Source organism: Aythya ferina (genome assembly GCF_964211825.1).
Source record: "Aythya ferina genome assembly, chromosome: 3".
NCBI lineage: Eukaryota > Metazoa > Chordata > Aves > Anseriformes > Anatidae > Aythya > Aythya ferina.
Window position 1 is genome coordinate 105115268 of NC_140298.1, and position 21372 is coordinate 105136639.

A 21372-nucleotide genomic window follows, 5' to 3' on the forward strand; every position below is an offset into this window, starting at 1 on the left:
TGTTAAAATGTAATGGTTTGCAAAGCTGTCTGCTTAGACATGGCATTATTTTCTTGATGTTATCATCAAAAACTTTGTATAGAAGACAGCAATTAATTGAGTAAATAGCTGGCTGTGGCTTGCACCTTTTAGCTAAAAAAAGCTATAAAGGGACAGTGATACTGTGGGTGTAAGATAAAATATGTATTTTGTGTTGGTAAAAAAGAAAGGTTAAAGCTACAGTCTTAAAGTAACTTTAAAACAGGTTTTTAAATGATAATTTGAAAACAAGGGAAGGAAAATAATATCTTTTCAGCTCAAGAGGTGAAAAAACACATTATTACATATGCCAGGTCCTCCAGGAGTGGATGTGGCCTGCACAAGTTCTCCAACAGAGGTATGACACTGTTATTCAGAATAATCAATGTACTTCAACAGCAGTCAGTGTGCTGATGAATTGTACAAGTACGACAGGGTTGAAGTAACTCTTTAGCTATCTTGTATATAAAGGAGTAATTTTTGAAAGATTTTTTGAGCTTATATGGATTTTTAGAAGTTCACTGCCAATGTAGCAACTATAGAAGAAAGAGAGAAAATTCTAGCTTGTTAGATTAGACCTGTGATATAAAATGCATTTTCCAAACTAATTTCCTGCAGAGAGAGCACAGAAATGTTGGACATTTAAGCATGTCATTTTGGCTTATGAATATACAAATATAGGGATATGCAAACACCAAATGTTTCACTGCAGGTGCAATTTCCAGATGAAAATGAAAGTTTTCTTTTGTATTTTCTGATTTATATATTTACAGATAGGGAAAACGGGTGCCTATCTGCAGTTCCTTAGTATTTTGTCCAGAATGCTGATCAGACTGACAGAAGTGGATGTTTATGATGAGGAAGAAATCAACATTAGTAAGTTCTTGTTATAAAAATATTTGCTTCTGGAAAGTGTAGACATTTGTTATGTTAATTCAAGAAGTAATTTGCATGCATATTTGATGCTGTTCACCTTTGTAATTGATTTACTTTATTGAAATATGTTATACTGTCCATTTTACTTGTCAGATCCTTCATCCTCTTGAAAAGGGTAGAAAAGCATTTAATTGGACTAGTGCTCTTTTTTTACCTGTTTCAAAAAAAGGCCTGATTTCAGTGCACATTCTCTTTGACTGCTCTAGGCTTATCACTAGAAGGTGTAGCAAGCTTTAACTATGCACTGGACTTAATACTGTGATTTCTGAAGTAAGGTTTATTTTCTTTAATGGGAATAAAGTATCTTTCCTCAACTGAGTTCACAAATGTGGTGTGGAAATACTGCAAATGCCTGGATCCAGGTAGATCAGACTTACTAGGACCTTGACATTGTTTTCATTATCATTCCACCAACTGTTCTAAAAAGAGTATTAAGGTATTAAAGTGAAAAGAAATGTTTAAAAGCCAGAATTTTCTTGAGGTATGAGGTTCTTTTGTTCAAAGGTACACATCTTTATGCATAATAATATTGCTTCATCAGAATGATGAAATTAAAAAAAAAAAAAAAGATTTAAGAATTGTAGGCATAACAAAACCTTCTATAACAGTATAAAGAATGTTTAAAATTGTAATTCCATGAATTTTTATTTTTCATTAATACCATAGACTTAAAAGAAGAATCTGATCAATGCTACCATCAACCTGGAGATACATGGCCAGATTTGGAGACATTTAAGAAGATCCCTTTTAACTACACTATCCATGACCCGAAATATGAAGATGCAAGTCTGATTTGTTCCAAGCTTCAGACAATAAACAGTGAAGGTTAGAATGTGAAAAATTTAGAATGGCACACACATATGTATTTATTTGGTTTTAATGTGAGAATTCTGTTTATTTTGAACAGAATGAAATCAGAATTGCACTTGACTAGGTAATAATGGAAAGAGATTTGTAGTTTGTTAGATGAAACACCAGAGTATGAGACTTATCAATAGTTTATGGAATATTAAATGGGTAGCGTCTCATTGAAAACTTTCTGATCCCACAAAAATAATTGCATACTGGAATGTTTTTATGTAGTAACATTGTCTTGTTTTGTAGCAATGCAGTGACATGTATTAGTTATGTACTTAAATTTGTGTTCTTAAAAGTGTTTATAGGTTTATTTAGTTTAGGTTTTGGAAATGGTGAAATGCATCCAGATTCCTGGAGTACTGAGGTGTGAATTAGTCCTCTGGACACCCTTAAAAATATTTCATGAGAAATAAGCTCTTCTAAAGTATAAATTATCTCATGATAAAGTATACATGTAAGGTAGGTCAGGTCAGTTAGAGGCTAGATGTGTCTGTTGCTTTCTGTGGGCCATAATACTCTTACAGGCAAATTAATAAATGAAAATGTCTATGGTCAGGTGAAATAAATCTCTTACTATGGTCCTGTACATAAGCCAGCTGGACATACACAGGCCCATGAAACTGGGTAGGATGCATCCAAGCACAACAATGGAGCTGGCTAACATCCAGCTCCTGTTGTCTATCATCTTTAAAGGTAATGACAATTGTTGGGGTTTTCTGATGACTGGGAAGAGGTAAATACCATGCCTTTCCTCTACAGAACTAGAAGGAAGATTGAAGAAAATACACCCTAGTCAACCTATCCTCAGTCCCCCAAACAATTATGGAACAAACCCTCCTGCAAGTCATGTCCAGACTCCCACCCTGTGATCACCCTTGTGGCCAAATACTTATGCATGGTAATAATCAGGGACTCAGTAGGGCAAATGCTGTTTGAGATTGCTATTTATAACCTGGTCAAAGGGACAGAATGCAATCTTAGCAAGTTCATGGATGATGCCAAGCTGGGGGAGCAGTCAATATGCTGGAAGGCAGCACAGCCTTTCAGAGAGCATGACAGGCTGAAGAAATTGGCTCACAGGAACCTCACACAGTTCAACAAAGGCAAATACAAAATCCTGCGCTTGGGGTGGAATAACCCTCTGTACCTGTACAGGCATGGGACTATCTGTATAGAAAGCAGCTTTGAGGAAAGTAACCTTCTGATCCTCTAGACAGCAATTTGAACATGAGTCACCAGTTCTCCATTGAGTTATTGGTTTACTAAACCAACCAACTACAAATCTAGCAAGCAACTCAAAGAAAGTGATTATTCCTCTATGCCTTCCATTTGTAAGACCACATCTGGAGTATTGTGTCAAGCTTTGAGCTTCCCAGTACAAGAAAGTCTTTGCCATACAGAAGTGCGTCTAGTGGGTAGCAACCAAGATGGATAGAAGCCTGAAGCACATGACGTACATAGAAAAGCAGAGAGAATGGGGTTTGTTAAGTCTGGAAAAGTCTCACAGGACTATTTGATTACTGCTTCATAATGGGAGCTTGTATTCACAAACTAATATAGATACACAGTGTAAGGACAAGCGACAATAGAAACAAGGTGCAACATGTGAAAATACAAGCAGATAGTATGAAAAATACTTCCAGAATAAGAGTGATCAAGCTCTGGAGCAAGTTGCCCAAGCAGACTGTGGAAAATCTATACTTAGTGATTTTTAAAATTGATAGGACAAGAGCAGCCTGATTTGATGCTGAAAATTTGAATGAAGTATTTGGCCAGATGACAGACATAACATAAGCCCTTTTCAACAGAAATGGTTCCCATTTAAAGGCTGCATGAAGCTCATGTAGTCATGGTCTCAACTCTGCATAGGTAGGTGTTCTCATCATAGGTTATCATTAAATCTCATTGTTCTTCTGTCTCCCACAAGAGAAAACTTTTTATTTAACGTGGTTATACATTAAAAAGCAACATCAGTAAGTTTATTGAGTTCATTTCACTTAATTACTGTGATGTCCATCACAGGACTGCAGATGTCTGTCTTAAGACCCTTTTTTACTATTTTTTAATTTTCAAAGTGTTCAACCAGTAATAACAGCAGCAGCAATATTAATTTTAATAATCTAGATTTGCTTATGCCTCAGCTTTATGTACATTTGTACAGAATTACCATAATCATGAACTTGCAGATACATCTTTGTAGTGCTCTTTGGTGTACGCATTAATTTGTAAAACACATCAGAATAATTTCCTATTTTGTTTTGCGTGTATTTACTCATGCCATTTTTCCTAGAAGATACGGTGACAGAAACAGTCTGTCACAAGGGAATACATTCTGGACTTGAATATATGTTACATATATGTTGTTTCTTTTTTTTAATAGATAGATCAATGAGCAGGAGACAGGAGGATATGTATACACGCCGTCAAACAACTAGAATGAGATTATCCAAGTATGCAGCGTATAACACCTATCATCACTGTGAACAGTGCCATCAGTATATGGGTTTCAATCCCAGGTACCAGGTAAAGATTTCCAGATGCTACTCTTCAGAACAAAAGCTGATACAGAGACTGAACTCAGTTTTGTGTTCATTCACTGTATTTGAATTAGCTTACAAACTGTATCTATGTATTAAAAACAAAGAAAGAGCTGATTGACAGATTTTGTTATTTCTTGGGGTTTGCTTGCCTTGACCAGACTGCAGATATGGGTACTTCACAGGACTGTTCCTCATCTCATTTACACTAACTTGTTTCAGTGCTGTTATGAGCAGTCTACATGTATAATATCAGTGAAAACTGCTCTCCCAGTAAACTTTTTCACTGGGATTTGCTTACATTTTGGTCTCAGTTACCACAAAAGATGTTACTTCTGAAACTGCAGTATTGCAGTATGTGTTTTATAAATGGCATGCACGTTGTTATTACTCAGTGTGACCCTCCAATTTCCTGCCTATTAGCTTGTGAGGAAGAATGTATTAGTGATGTCAGTACTGTTTTTTATGGGTCAGATAGCGTTTCTGTAAGCAGAAAGTGGCCTGTAGCATTGGTACTATCTACATACAAAGCTGAAACAATGGTTTCAAAAGAGGGAGACATAACTTTTTTTTTTTTTTTTTTCTCAGTGTAATATATCATAGGGGGAATTGTTTAACATATAGTGAATCATTAGGTAAAATATAGTGCAATACATTAAGTGATTGTTATGTATTTGGTAATATTATGAATGTGTATTAAACACAGCAAGACCTTGTAGGAAATGTTTGATTCTAACCACCTGAATTATCTTATTTTTTTTTCCATTCTCAGCTTTATGAATCCACTCTACATGCATTTGCCTTTTCCTATTCCATGCTGGGAGAAGAGATCCAGTTGCATTTTATCATTCCAAAGTCAAAGGAACATCATTTTGTCTTTAGCCAACCAGGAAGACAATTGGAAAGCATGCGGCTACCACTAGTCACAGATAAGGTAGATGGATTTTTATTTTTATGTCCATGTATGGGAGAGCAACATGACCGATTTTTAAATTTGTTAAAATAGGATTCTTTGTACTTCTGGTCCTGCTATCAAGAGATAATAAGGATGTCCTGACACTAAGCTTGTATTTTCTGCCAGAAAGGGAGACATGAAGCAAAGCTGTCAAACAGCTAATAAATTATTTCTTTTGCTCATTGCCAAGGCTGATCCTTCAGTACATACTTTCTTAATCTGGGGCAAAAGTTCTTTGGTTATGAGTTTAAGATGTTAAAGTGAGAATGGTTTCAGCAATGAGCCTCAGACATGGTTTTAATTATTAAACAGTTTACTGTAAAGAAGCATTTTTTGTTGTTGTAGAAGATGACAGTAGATTATCTATTCTATTCTGCATAAATGCTTAAATGCTTTCATAAAAAAGCAAGGCTTTCAAAGAATCTTTGTCATGGCTTTAAAACTGTACAAAGAATTGCAGGGTGCTCTTGCAGAAAACACTTTATATGATCATCCATCTGACAGGCTATGCAATCTTGAATGCTGGCCTTTACAGAGACTCCTAATATCTATGCTTATGATGAAGCTCTGAATGGTTCAGGCCACACTGTCTGTATTATTGAAACAATTTGTGGAACAATAGTAGCACTTCTATATTTGAGAAAATAAGCTGCTTCCAATAAATGATAATCAATCAATATGACCCCCCAGTTTGGGCATTTATGCCCAGCTCAAGATTGAAATGGGAGACCCCAAACAGCAACTGAGTCACAACTGTATGATGTAAGAATGAAACTTCAGTAAGCCTGTGCTTGGCTAGGTAATTTGAACTGTGCATTGGGTCCTTGTGGATTTTTTCTTGCTTCTGCTAGTGGCTTGCTCTAAGAGTTTGCCAAAACTGTTTATTCTTTCTTTGCTTCTTTATTCATCTGCTCCAAAATGGTGCCTTCAATCTTTCTGCAAGCTTGAAAAGTGCTATGATCTAGATTGCAACCTAGATTATGAAACCTTTACAATATATATATATTTTTCTCAAAGTGTTTTAACTTCTCCGTTGTAGAACTCCATGGGCATCAAACACACCATGTTGTACTTTGGCAGTTTTAAATCTGGTCTGCTTAATTGTGAGGACTTTGGAGAGTCTCTGTGAAGAAGCACACATTCATTCTGCATCCTTAATGGTCTTAGTAGGGACCAGGCTGAAATCAGTTGCCCTGACTGTAATAGTCCTGGAAGTCTGTAGAAACAGGCCTCTAAGGAGCTGTACTATCAAACTTGAAGGTATCTAGTGAGTTTAAATGCATTCAAGTTTGGATGATAGCCAGTCATAAGACTTGTATTGCAGTTTTGGACTAAGATGTTTCGTACCTTCTTAAGTCATATGGACCTGAATCCTTCTCCAGATCTAACCTCAAGGTCCATGTACGTTTGTCAGGTCAAGTTTTTAACAATACTGTCCAGTTCACCCCACTCTCAATGGTCAAATAATTTAATAGAAAGAGTTTTCTTCTTTTTTCTAACTTGTGCTTATTTCCCTATTAAGCTAGTTTAAAATGTAAAAATGCAGTGTCACTGAATCTGACTTACTCTGCTGACAGATTTGGTTCTCCTTGTTTAAACATCATCTGGCTTAATATAGAAATTCACATTTCTATTTATTTACAGAATGAAGATTACATAAAAAGCCCCACTTTTACTCCCACCACTGGGCGTCATGAACATGGACTTTTCAATTTATACCATGCAATGGATGGAGCCAGTCATTTGCACGTTTTAGTTGTCAAGGAATATGAAATGGCCATATATAAGAAGTACTGGCCCAACCACATCATGCTTGTTCTTCCAAGCATTTTCAACAGTGCAGGAGTAGGTAAGTATAGCCAAAGGTTCTAACAAATGAGAACACATGATCTGGGCCCTTGAGGTGGTGTTATTCACCAGTGAAATGGAGATATACATTATATAGATCATATTATATGCAGAGCTACCATATCTGCTCTCGTGACCTGGTTTTTCTTTGAAGACAATGTGTCACAGTCTCGGGTGCCATTCACTTAATCCTAGTCACCTAGGAAAAGCTAGATGACTCATATATAGAAATATTTACTTTTCACTACTGATTTTAAATGGAAACAGAGATGGTTAATTCAGATGGAGTTACCTCCTCTTTTTTTTTTTTTATTTTTGTTATTTTTATTTTTGGAAGTAAATTGTGTGCTATCTCCAGAAGCCTGTGTCACTGCTAGTTCTGTGTGGATATCTCAGGTAGCACGGGGAGCCTCAAATATCGCTAGATGCTTCTGTTTATTCAACTGAGTCATGCTCAGGCTTATTGGTAGAGGAGGGAACTACAGGATCTCACAGAAGTGGATCATGTCAATTTATAAGGCTGGAAGCCCTCTACTACAGTCTCAGATGTGTGTAGGGGAGAACAGAGATGGGGGAAGATTAGTAAGCATGCTGATCATGTGCATCTCTTAGGTAGATTCTGTTAATATAACACCTGTGAAATATTCAGCACTTCGATTTACTGCTTGAACAATTTATAGACAGCAGTAGTGACAAGCATTCAGAATTGACAGTCAAGGGAAATTGTTCCTATGTTGTTCAGCTAGTTAATCATTTCTAGATGTTCCTACTCAGATATGATAGTGGAGGCAAATATCTGTTATTTATATATATATTTATATATATATAAATCTGTAAGGTGTTAAAAGAATCGGTGACTAAACCCTTGAGACATTAACAAATCTTTACCACAGAAGTAAAGGCTTCATTTTGTGTGCTTCCCAGTGAGGTCCTGTAAGTCACTTACAGCAAGTGACATGGGAGATTGGCTCCAGGGAGTGTGAGGGTGTTAAAATCTTCACAGTGAGTCATACCCTGGGCTGCAGAAATGTTCTCTTCAAGAGTTTTCCAAGCTAAAAGCAAACAATTTCTGTCCCTATTTTTGATCATATGGTTTATGCCCTTGGTTTCAGGTGCTGCACACTTCCTGATAAAAGAGTTGTCTTATCATAACTTGGAGCTAGAACGAAATCGGCAGGAGGAGCTGGGGATAAAACCCCAGGATATTTGGCCTTTCATTGTCATTTCAGATGACTCCTGTGTTATGTGGAATGCAGTAGAAGTTGATTGTTCAGGAGACAGGAAAAGGTAAATAGAGGAACACAGGCTTTTTCAGCTGATCTCTTTTAAGCTTTCACTGCATATCAGTTTTGAAATTGCATGTTTGATATACTTTTACCCTGTACAAGTACAGAATAATATTTGCCTAATGAAACAAGTGTTTTCCTTAGATATCTGGCTTTGCATAGCACAATGTTTAGTGCCTGCTTTTCATTCCTGTCCCCTGAGGATTTAAGTGCCTTGCAGTCTTTGCTGTATAGTGTAACACTGTTTCAAACTAGAATAACTGGGACTGCAAATTTCAAGTTCTTTAAACAATCCCTGATACACTGGGAAAACAAATGCATTCAAATTTACATTTTTGTCAGATTTTTTCCAAGGAAGCTAAAAGATATTTCTGTGAAAATTGGGCATCTAATTTCCTAGTCTGTGTGTCTCTGTCATTATTTCCCCAAATTTCCGAACAAATGTTTTTATTTTCATTGCTTTAGAACATTATTTGTACTAGGTATTTCTGTCTACTCCCATAACAGTGTTATTCAGGTTTTATAGCAAACCTTGAAAGAGAACTAAAGTCAGTGAAAGCTTTGGTATTTATGGACTTGAGTGGTAGGCTAGGAGGATCTTATGCTTTGCTCTTGAGTTATAGCACAAAGTCAGCAACCCTTGAGTGGTCATTTGGAACCTTATCCAGGTAACTTGAAAAGTTTACAAACCTGAGTAAATATTTTGCAAGATTTAAGATAAATTTCAGACCTAGTATATCAGTCCCCAGTGCATAAGTATTAGTTAATTGTAAGTTTTCACTCTATCCTGGAGTAAGAGGTGAAACATTGCAATAAAGTAAGACAACACTGAAGTTATCTACTTGATGCTCATAACTACTTTTGACTGTTGAGAACTGTTGTTCACATAACTAATATTCTGATCATTCTCTATATACTTTAACACATTTTCCTAATTATTATAGTGACTATACATGGACTGAAAGGAATGTTTCCTTGAAGCAAATTCTGCAACGTATTGAAGCAACTCCCAATGTCACTCACTATGCCTTAATTGGGATGAGAAAATGGTCTAGTAAAGCAAACAGTACTGAGTTCAAGGAGCCATTCTCCTGTTGCCATGTGCATGATTTCATTATGCTAAATGTTGATCTGACACAGAATGTACAGTACAATCAGAACAGGTAAGTGAATAAATAGCATCTTTCAAAAGACATAACGAACCAAATAAAAGAAGTTTTACAAATAATCTTGTTGGCTTTTGGGGGAAGTTGTTAATGGGAAGCAAGGAGATTTTCTTATTGAAGGTTCAAATTCTTTCCAAATTACCATCAGTTCGTAAAAGACATTAATCTCTATAGTTTCAAATAGTTTCAAATATAGGTTTTAGGTTGGATGTTAGGAAGAACTTTACTGAAAGAGTTGTTAGACATTGGAACGGGCTGCCCAGGGAAGTGGTGGAGTCACCATCCCTGGAGGTCTTTAAAAGACGTTTAGATGTAGAGCTTAGGGATATGGTTTAGTGGAGGACTGTTAGTGTTAGGTCAGAGGTTGGACTCAATGATCTTGAGGTCTCTTCCAACCTAGAAATTCTGTGATTCCGTGAAATAAGCAGTCATATTTGAGTTACAGAGTAAATGCATTCAGTAGTGTGCCCTGTAGTGCAAGTCCCCCAGGTGTCTAGTTCAAGTGGCCTTCTGGCAAACACCATATGTCTGGATGGTACAAAACCAAGTCTTGTTCTGACATGGAACTGAGGTATAGCTGGGCTTTTTATACTGAGCAGCACAACACAGAGCACAAAAAAGGACAAATTTCCTTACTGTGAAGGTGGTCAAACACTGGAAGAAGATTCCTTGCAGGATGGTTGATGCCCCATGGCTGTCAGTGTTCAAGAGACATTTGGATAATGCCCTCAATAATTTTCTTTAACTTTTGGTCAGCCCTGAAGTGATCAGGCAGTTGTACTGTATGATCCTTGAAGGCCCATTCCAACTTAATTGTTCCATTCCATTCCATTCCATTCTGTTCCATTCGATTCTGTTTCGTTCTGTTCTGCTCCATTCTGTTCTGTTCTGTTCTAAACACTGGAGCATACTACATGCATGCTCATCAACAAATTCAGAAGGAGTAAATGAACGTCATTAACATTAGTGTTTTTTCTTATATTCTTCTGTCTCTGATTTCCCATTTTTTTTCCCATTTATTATTTCACATAGAGTATTTCAGATTAAAATACTGCCATACACAGTATCACCACAGTTGCCAGAATTGTATTCACTAAATATATATAATCTCACAGAAATTCACTGATTTATCTGAAAGAAATATTTTTTGTTCCTGTTTCTGAGGGACAAGCATTTATCACAACAGAATGAAGTAGCTATTGCTAAAGGTGGGAGTCACTTGTCTAAAGTGAGACTTTGGCATCTCTGGATGTGTCCACATGGGGCTGGCAGGTATGACATGAAATCTCAGACACTTATTTTTCTGTGAGCTATTTGGGATAGCCCAAGTCATCTAAAATGGCACTGAGTACCTACACTTGGATAACCAAACCCCGCTGTTTTTCTCAGTAAAACTGACTCAGGAAGATGTCTTCTGAAGTCCAAATTTATTTGTAACTGTGGGGAAGCGCTTCTGCTTCCTTTAGTCTGGCTAAACAGATGACCTAAATTTTTATCATGACCAGTCTGACACTTTAAAAGAACATTTTAAATTTGCTCCCATCCATATTCTGGCACAGAGTTGTTCTCCCACACTGTCTAGCTGTATTATCTTATGAAGCAATATGAAGGGCTAATAGAGAGAATGACAGTGCAATAAAACACAATGACACGAGTACAGGCAGCAATGCTAAAATGTCAGGAATGCGAGACCATGCCACTCATTTCCTGTCTGTGTCTCTAATCCATGAGTGGCTCACCATAATGCTGTATGGGGGTGCTGTTAAGGCCAAAGCATTACATGACATGCTGAGCTGAGCTGGCAAGGAAAAAGGTATATTTTAAAACACAGAGGCACTGACAGTCAGGGATAACAAGTATCCACATAGATCAAAGAGAAGGTTTTCAAAACATATAATTAAATATCATTTTTCTCACTAATGCTCGCTGTTGCAGTAATGGCTTAGCTCTCATAAATCCAAGCCCTGGATATTAATCCCACAGTTCTGCATATTATCCTGTTTCCTGTGTAATATCTACATTCGAAATGGAGAAATGAGTTTGAATTTCCCAAAGGCCAGAGGATTTGCATGTAGTCAGCTCTAGAAGCTTACCTTCTGTTCCATTTTATTTCTGAAGTGGGCCAAATTTAGCTCAAGGATGTTTGACCTCTGTGTGCTTTATTCCTATGTCTCAGCAGTTCTGTTGGACTATGAAAAGAGAAATCGTCTTAAAATAAATTTGTCTGTAATGTAGAATGACATTATTTCTGTAGAGGACTATATAAACCACCACCACCAACAACACATATTTGTATTCTAAAGGAAAAAATAAGTAATCAGACCTCTTTGAATTTAATAGATCAAATGTACATCATCCATGTCCTTGTAAGTCAAAGGAGTTAATTTTCTTGACCTTATTTGGGATAGTAATTTGTGTATCTTTTTTCTATGACTGCATTACTGTACGATGAGGCAAATAAAATAACTCCTAGGTCTTTTCCCTGGCATTTTGCTGCCTTTCTCCTTTCACTTTCTGCTGTTTTTCCAGTCCTTTTACTCTGTAAGTGGTTCTTCCCTCATTCAGATTTTCTTAATCTCAGCTCAGCCATTGTTAATGGCGTCATTTATTATCAGGAAAATGAAGCCTCTTTCCCTGACTCTTAGCTACTGAGTGGAGGGTTTGTATGTTTGACAGCTGTCCTTTCTATCGTACTGATCAAAGACCATGAGTTTGTTAGTCTGTGATGAGAAACATTGCTCTGAATTGCTATGATTTTCTTCTTCCCAGGTTTACCTGTGATGATGTTGACTTCAACTTGCGTGTCCACAGTGCGGGCCTTCTCATCTGTCGGTTCAATCACTTCAGTGTCATGAAGAAGCAAATTGCAGTAGGAGGACAGAGATCCTTCCACATTAAATCTAAGGTGAGAACCGGCACCTCTGCTTCACTGTTGTTAAATTTCTGTTTTCTCTTTTGTACCCTATAACCAGGAGAGCTGAGGTATTATGGTGCATCACCAGTTACCAGTAATGGGGTATGTCTGACATGTCTTTTTTGTCTTTCTTCCTGAAATCCACAATATTCTTGGTATAAACGCACCAGTTTGTAATCATTTTCTCTAAAACTTTCAAAACTACCTAAAGTATCTCTACAATTCAGATAACCATTCACTATACCTTTTTTTTCTATAGCTATTTGATTACTCATCTTCACATGATTTCATATTTAGGAGTACCTTGGGTTCAAAGAAGAAACCCCAAAGACTCTATAAATACAAATATAATTTTTTGAACCATTGAAACATTTTTGGTAGCAGATATTTTTGCCTGAATGACTTTGTTTCTTATATAAATCTTAGATATATAGGATATATATCTATATAGGATATATAGATATATATAGGTCTATATATATATAGATCCATATCTATCTAGATCTATAAAGATTTATATATATATATATATAGACCCATATATATAGACCTATATAGATCTGTAGACATATAGATCTATATCTAGATCTAGTGTATCTATAGACATATAGATCTATATAGATCTGTATATCCTATCTATATATATATAGACCTATATATAGAGATCTATATAGGTCTATATAGGATATATAGATATATAGAATAGAGATGTGTTTTGTACAAACCAAAATTCAGATAAGTGCAACTTGATTGATCATGATTCATCTGTGCCAGAAATGTTTTTCCTCATAGGTGTCTGACACTCCAGTTTCAATCTCACCTGCTCAGTACATTTGTGCCCCTGACAGCAAGCATACCTTCTTGGCAGCACCTGCTCAGTTGCTTCTTGAAAAATACCTCCAGTATCACAGCCATCGCTTCTTCCCCCTCTCACTGAAGAATTACAGTCATCCAGTGCTATCTGTGGACTGTTACCTTAACTTAGGACCACAGGTATGGAACAAAGTAATCTTCAGTCAGCTCTAGAAATGTATGGCCTATGTTGAAGCATTCATTCATAACAGCATTCAAACAATCAGATATTGAATCCTCATGTTGTTAAAATAAAATTCTTTGTCCTATAGAGATACTGGGAGAAATTACATATAAAATACAGATAGAGCAATACCAGAGCTGTCCAAAATACTCATATAGTCTGTGAGTGGTGTTAGTCTCAATTAATACAAAGCACTTTTTGTTGTTGTTGTTTTTTAAATGTGTTGTTACAATTTGACCCTTCCTATAACAAATTTCTTCCAAATGAATGTTTTACAAATGCTACCTAGTCCTGAGAAAACACTTCAGAGTATGTATGTGTTAGATTACTTATGACTGATTTGCTGAGGCAAAGAAGCAAATACCAAGACACGCAGCCAGAATGGGAGAAGTTGACATTAGATCTCAAGAGCTGTTGACTCTCCCTAGTGGGTTTGGATCTAAAAGCAAGGTCATATTTAAACACAAATGTAGGTCAGATAGAAGTGCAATAGTGAGGTGGTGGTGTTTAGTAAAGTTCTGGAGTTTTAACCTGAGTTGGTATATGATACAGTAGGATTGAAGGAATTCATGCATCTATTTTATGCATAAATATAGACATCTTGGGCCAGAGTCTCAGTTGTTGTGGGTCAACCTTCCTCCACTGAATCATGCTGATTTATGCTAGATATGGGTCTGCCCCAAGTAAGTAGAATAGCACTTTGGAAGTCAGTTCATGTGTGAAAGTTTCCTTAATTTTAAACTTATAAACCCTGAAAGGGTGCTATAAATATTCCTGGTGCCCTGTGGATTGGGGGAATAGCTATAGAAACAAAGTAACTAGACAACAAGAAACCTCATATGCACATATGTATATGCACAGCTCTACTGACTTGAGTAATCCCATTGTGATGTAAATGAAATTAGACATTTTCAAAGGCTTCCTCTTGTGTCAGACTGCACAATTACTGTATTTGCTCTTATGTAGATAAACTGTGCTGGGTAGATCACAGAGTTATGGTTGTGGGGAGCTGTCATTACCACAGCTTTCAAACCCTATCATATCTAAACTTCATGGTAATAATAATAATGAATAATTAGGACTAATGAATAGTTCTGAATACTGTTTTTATATAGCTTTTTAATAACTAGGAGGATTTTTAGAAAAGAACTGTAACAATCACAATATTTGGAGTTGGAAAGCAAGTCTGAATACGAATCAGGTGTGAATACTACAAGGTATGAAACCTTAGCTAGTGGTGTTATATAGAAGCCTGAAGAAAGCTAATTTACGTATGTGTGTGTGTGTTTTTTTTTTCTTCTCTCCCAATTAGATTGCAGTTTGCTATGTGAGTTCTCGGCCTCACTCTCTGAATATCAGTTCCTCTGGTTTGACATTCAGTGGTCTCTTGCTGTACCTCTGTGATTCCTTTGTTGTAGCTAGCTTTTTGAAGAAGTTTCATTTTCTTAAAGGTGAGCTGCAGTAATTTTATTACAGACAATTTTATATCCTGGTCTCTAGGAATCTGGGTAAAAATGTGAAAAGTACTATTGTTTTTGCATTTTATATAAAATTTTGCATATATATTTATGTATATATTTATATTTCTCTTTATATGTTCTAGCATCTTTGCTGTTTGGTCATGCTGGCCCTGTACCAGTCTATAACTGTGTTCTGCAGATTTCGAAGTGGAGAGGCAATGTTGGATCTCTATCATTATGCCTAGTGTATATTCATAACTCATTACCTTTTGCTTGAAAACTGAGTATTTAAGATTTATGTATGAAGAATTTTCCTGTTGTGTCTTGCAAGTGATATTTTCTAATTTTCAAGAGAAAATAGATGATGGATGTGACTCCATCAAAGTTTATTTGCTGTCCTTTCAAATTACAGTGTCTATTTCCAATTTATTCCCAATAATCAATTTCTCCATGTGGTGCTTGTGATGATGGACAGTACTGGAGACAAATTATCTGCACTGCAGGTCACATTGCTAACTTCTTTTGGATTGTTCTGCTACTATTGTAGACATCTAATGCTCTGGGGATTTGTTTTACTTGGCTATAACTGCTACTGGAGTAGGAACACTATTGCAAATGCCTTGCTGAAACAGGCAGAATTATGGACTGCTATGTTCTTTGTTGTAGTTAATACAATTTTGTATAGATATGTGTAATAAAATGCAAATTAGTGCATACAGTGCTTACACCTGCACATGTTACTGAAGCCATGTAAGTTCCAGTGTCTATTCTCATTCTGGACCAATGCCCACATTTTAATCAGCCTTTAGTTTCTCTGACAAGGCTGTCAGAATAACGTATAATGAAAGAAGTGCTTTTGTACTGCATTTCTTCAAGGGAGTGACAAGAAGCTATCAGTTTCAATTTGCAAAAACCAGCCAATTTTTGTGCTGTGTAGCACATAGTGTGTTTGATCCAGGATTTCTCTGTCTCCACTGGCAGTCCAATTGACCTTCTAGCCAGCTACCTGAGTGTTAAACACCACCTGACTGTCTTGTTTCTTTTTACTGTATTCTCAGCTGGTTTTGTCTTGGGTATCTCTTCCTACTTCACTACCTCTCTTTCAGAGTATTGGGTGCAGGTGAGGTTCCTCTTAATTGAGCACTTCTTTTCATAAGACAGGAAGTCATGCAAGAAATGGTATCAGAATGCCAGTCAAAACAGTTGATATTAAACCATCTCTGGTCAGCAAAGCACACAAAGCTTAATCAGCCATTATGGTGATTGTCTTGTGGGTTTAAGTGTTTTGTTGATTGAGGTTTTACTCAACGAGGTAATGATGATCAGCAGGGCTAGGACAGTAATGGATGTAGGGCGTTACCTTGCTTTCTGTCAGGATCTATCACCACCTGCTTAGACTTGACATTTTTATGCGTTTTTACCCCAAGGTGTAAGGAATGTATTGCTTGTCCTGTTTACCAGATGAGTACTAGGCATCTCAGGCTACACAAGAAGACCCTGATTAACAGGGAGCTAAACGTAGCTCTCTGAAATCCAATGTGTCCTAATTTTCTCTTAAGAACACCCGTAACTCCTGTTTTGAAAGTGGTGGACATTCCTTCTGCTAAGGGGTGGTGGGAGCTGGGTGATTTGAGAACAAAGTTGATACTCACATTCTTTTTAATTGTTTGCCTAGGTGCCACCCTGTGTGTTATTTGTCAAGATCGCAATTCTCTTCGCCAGACTGTTGTCCGGCTAGAGCTGGAAGACGAGTGGCAGTTCCGACTGAGGGATGAATTCCAGACTGCCAATGCAAAAGAGGACAGACCACTTTTCTTCCTGACCGGACGACATATTTAATAGGAATTAGACAAGTTTTCTATATAACTAGGAAAAAAATAATGACAAGAGACTAATTGCCACCATCTCACAAGATGACTTCTGAGAGGCTCTGCTTTCTTAGGAAAAACAGGACTGTTTGATGACATTGCTTATTAGAATCAATCAATTTATCCTCTTATTTCCAAGTACTATAAGTGACTCTTCTAATTCAAATGTCTGATGGAAGTAATTCTTGATTCCTGGGAATGATGCAGAAAGTTATCATTGCATGTGGCAGAAATTATTTTGGATCAGAAAGAACGTCAATGAATGCATTTATTCTGTAGCAAAAAAATCACCACAAACAAGTTTATAAGCAAGAGTTTTAGAAAACTTTTTGTACATTCCCAAAATAGGAAATGAAAAACTAGGTGCAGATTTTGTTTTATGAGTCTTATTTATCTAACAGTTGGCACAAAGCAACAGGTTATTGTTAGTCTTGTAGTATATTGCTACTGATTGATCCAGGTAGGTTTTTTATATGAAGTAAAGTCTATGTAAAGTATAACTCTTAAAAAATAGGAAACCCATTGGAGCCTTAATTTTTGAACAGGTACCGTACTGGATAGTTTTACCATAGAGGAATTGTGGGTTGAAATCATAAATATATGTCTGATTTTATTAACTTAAAGAAGAGTCAAGAAAATAGACTTAACAGTGAAATCTGAACAATTAAACCTGAAAATGAAATTACCTGACACAACTGAGAATACCAAACGGTGAGACTGACCTGCAAGTAACTTTTTGCACCTAAAATGATGGTGTTTTTTGGCCTCTGACTGAACTGTTGCACTGACTACAGACTTCAAGCTGGGCCCAGTGCAGTCAAAACAGAGAAGAGATGGTTCTGAAACCATCCCAATACACTTTCTGGGGATATTTTCTCGCCAAGGTGCTTCAAAAGAGTGAGAAAATAGAGACTGTGACTCAGAGGAATTTAGGTGGCAATCTAAAAACATGTTATAGAAAGGCATGAGGCATCATGGTATTTTGTACACTCTAAATGTGAAGTCAGTGATCACAGTCCTTGTTTAGATTTTTGGAAATGTTCTCTGAGTTTTGGACATCATTTTTGTCTTTACGGAATCAGTGTTTACTTTGCTCAGTCTGAGTGCAGGAAGGATGAGTGTAGACATTGCCAGAAGGTGTGTAATATTTGGGCAATCTTTCTTGCTAGGTATGCCAGTCAGATGGTCATTGATTTTTATACTGATGAAATGCCATTAGGTGGCTGAAGCCATGATAGTACTGGTCTTGAAATGGAGACATGAGTATGATTGTGCCAAAGAGCAAATTTAGGTTCCTTCACAGGGAAAAGCTAATTACAGTAACTGTAAGAGATTTAGACTGCTGTTTACAAGATAACTGGTAGAAATTGGCGTGCATGTATATTTTATTGTTTTTTTTTTTTTTTTTTTTTTTCTTTTTTTTTTTTTTTCAGAGATTTGCTTCATTTAAATTTTGGGAATAAAGGTCGGCACTGTTTTATGTAAATAGCATCACCTGGGCAGTTTTCGACAGTTAGTCAGTTAATTTAAACTTTTTAAAGGAGTGTGACATTCATGTCTAATCCATCCTTTATAAATAAAGCTGACACTGCATGGATATCTGTCTTGGTGATATATAGCACTATCAAGCATACTTTTTTTGGGGGTGAGGGGAAAGTTGGATGAAAGGAACTCACTATTAAAGAATTCCTGAAACGGATCAAGAGAAAAAACAGTGTTATTTAATGGCTTGAAATGTAACATGGCCTCAAAGGTACAGGAGCTTTTAGAAGAAATCAAGACTAAAGACAGAGGGTTGAAAACTCCTGTCTTGTACTCAAACAAATTATGCTAAATGTCTGTAAACTTTCCTTATTTTTTAGATGTGAGATTTGCTTTGCAAATGCTTAGACATGCATCTTTCTCCAAGATTCATCCTGAAAAAAAGCCTTAAGTATTTGTGTTGAAACAAGAAGCTTTCCAGTTTTGCTTTCAGAAGTGGTGGCTTTGCACAGTAATATTTCTCTGATCCTCACATCACAGTGCTGGGAAAATCAGAGTGCCTTCTCAGTGCAAGCTTGTGTATCTTCCCATAAAGTTGTTGACTGGTTTGTTTTGCAGTATTTCTGTGAACGGTACTCTGATAAAATATAGGTTCACTAGTGTGGCTGTCGAAGTTCCTCAGACCTTTGCAACGCTGCTGGGTGCTGCTTAGCCTCTGTATTTTTTCATGGAATTATCCAGCACACAACCCCTTCTGTGTCCCATGCTGTTAGTCGTGTTCAGCTCTACAAGTAATGGCCAAACCATTTGGAAAGATCACAAGCTCAGAGCTTTCCATTAAATATCTGTAAGATTAAAAAAAAAATGCATTTCAGCTTCCTGTTCATACATCAGGTTTTTATTTGTTGTCTTTGTTTGCTCGTTATGAGGACAATTCCCTGCACTGGTTAGAATGGTTGTTGGCATTGTGGCAGTCTAGGCTCTGTACTTGTGTTTGAACAGGTACATTTACTGTCTGAAACACTGAGGTAACTTCACACGAGAATTCTGAACTTCACATATTGAGGTTACTTGTTAAGAATTGAGGTGCTGACACACAAAGGCAGAAGCATTATGAAAAAGTAAAACACTTTAACTGCATAGTTATTTAAAAGTATTCTGCATGGGTAAGATCACTACTGTTGCAATTAAGAAATTATAAAAGTTTGGAAATTTCACCAGAAAATGGCCAAATTAAAACATTCAGTATCTTGTATTGTTTCATGTACAATTGTTTCAAGTGAATGGGGAATAGTTTAAAAGTAATTCCAGAAAGGCATATTTACTTGATTGCTGCCACAAGGCTGAGCTTTAGCATTCCTAATTCAAAACTGTTCTCATGTGTGAAATTAAAACATATCACTAAATCAGATGGAAATAGTAAATCACATCCTTTCTTAACATTCTCTTTTGGTATGACATCTTCAAGATTTTCACAAAATGCAGCTGTGGGTGGGCTGAAACCATCATATACTTAAGTAACGTCTCACTTTTAACCTTTTGTTCTGTGAGTTACCTACCCACAGTATCCTGCTTACAGGATAGGGGTCTCGGACCTGGCCTCACCAGACATGTTTCCTGATGAAAAGGAACAGGTACAAGTCTATGGGACCCTATGACATGCATCCCAGAGTCCTGAGGAAACTGACTGGTGGAGTTGCCAAGCTACTCTCCATCCTATTTGAAAAGTCATTGCAATCAGGTGAAGTCCCTGGTGCCTGGAAGAAAAGGGTAACATCACTCTCATTTTAAAAAAGGGTAGAAAGGAGGACCTGGGGAACTACAGACCAGTGAGCCTCACCTCTGTGCCTGGGAAGATCATAGAATGGGTCCTCCTGGAAGCAATGTCAAGGCATATGCAAGACAAGGAAGTGATCCAAGACAGGCAGGAAGACTTTACCAAGGGCAAATTGTGCCTGACCAATCTGGTGACCTTCTATGATGGATTGACTGTATCAGTTGACAAGGGAAAACTGATCGATGTCATCGCTACAAGAAGGATATCGAGGTGCTTGAGCAGGTGCAGAGAAGGGCGACGAAGCTGGTGAGGGGCCTGGAGAACAAGTCCTACGAGGAGCGGCTGAGGGAGCTGGGCTTGTTCAGCCTGGAGAAGAGGAGGCTCAGGGGCGACCTTATCGCTCTCTATAGGTACCTCAAGGGAGGCTGTAGCGAGGTGGGGGTTGGTCTGTTCTCCCACGTGCCTGGTGACAGGACGAGGGGGAATGGGCTTAAGTTGAGCCAGGGGAGTTTTAGGTTAGATGTTAGGAAGAACTTCTTCACTGAAAGGGTTGTTAGGCATTGGAACACGCTGCCCAGGGAAGTGGTGGAGTCACCATCCCTGGAAGTCTTCAAAAGACGTTTAGATGTAGAGCTTAGGGATATGGTTTAGTGGGGACTGCTAGCGTTAGGTCAGAGGTTGGACTCGATGATCTTGAGGTCTCTTCCAACCTAGAAATTCTGTGATTCTGTGATCTATCTGGACTTCTCTGCAAGGTCTTGTTTTTATTATATCCTGCTATAAGACTAGATACACACCTCTTGCGTGACCAAAATGCAGTTACTTCCCTTCAAACGACCAGCTGTGCACCTGACATAGCAGAAGAACACAGCACTTTGTTCACATGATGCCAAATATTAATGGTGAATAAGTCAGGGAGAGCAACTCTCCAGACCTCTGTACAAAAATTTTTTCATCCCTGACATAGTTTACAAGCAAAACTCCTTTAATCCGTAAGCATTCAGATATGGGGAACACGTGGGGTTTTGTGTCCAATTGAGATTCTGAGGTGACTACAGTAATGCAGATAAATAATCATGATAAATAAAATCAAATTTGTTTGGGTGGGACTGACATCTTGTGCTGTACAAAATACAGCAGCTTCTTTGTGCTAATGTTTTTTACCAGGTCTGCACAGGGAGGTAGGGAACCTAGGTCCCAGCTCCACCCTGTTCTTGTCTTGCCTGTTGTG

The 21372-nt window shown here is 37.3% G+C and overlaps 1 protein-coding gene across 4 annotated transcripts in view; it reads left to right on the top strand.

Annotated features, from left to right (window-relative positions):
* Positions 1-19565, top strand: part of GREB1 (growth regulating estrogen receptor binding 1) — a 95079-nt gene extending 75514 nt beyond the window's left edge. For 2 of the 4 annotated variants that reach the window (XM_084515699.1, XM_084515700.1), the window contains exons 23-33: positions 792-894; positions 1621-1779; positions 4193-4335; positions 5122-5283; positions 6949-7153; positions 8265-8439; positions 9383-9601; positions 12374-12509; positions 13311-13511; positions 14867-15005; positions 16690-19565. In XM_084515699.1, coding sequence (XP_084371825.1) covers positions 792-894; positions 1621-1779; positions 4193-4335; positions 5122-5283; positions 6949-7153; positions 8265-8439; positions 9383-9601; positions 12374-12509; positions 13311-13511; positions 14867-15005; positions 16690-16853 — 1806 coding nt within the window. In that variant the 3' untranslated portion in view covers positions 16854-19565. Of the gene's footprint in view, positions 1-791; positions 895-1620; positions 1780-4192; positions 4336-5121; positions 5284-6948; positions 7154-8264; positions 8440-9382; positions 9602-12373; positions 12510-13292; positions 13512-14866; positions 15006-16689 lie in introns of those variants that run through there. The other 2 variants (XR_014691883.1, XM_084515701.1) reach the window with 2 other exon arrangements.
* The last annotated feature ends 1807 nt before the right edge of the window (positions 19566-21372 follow it).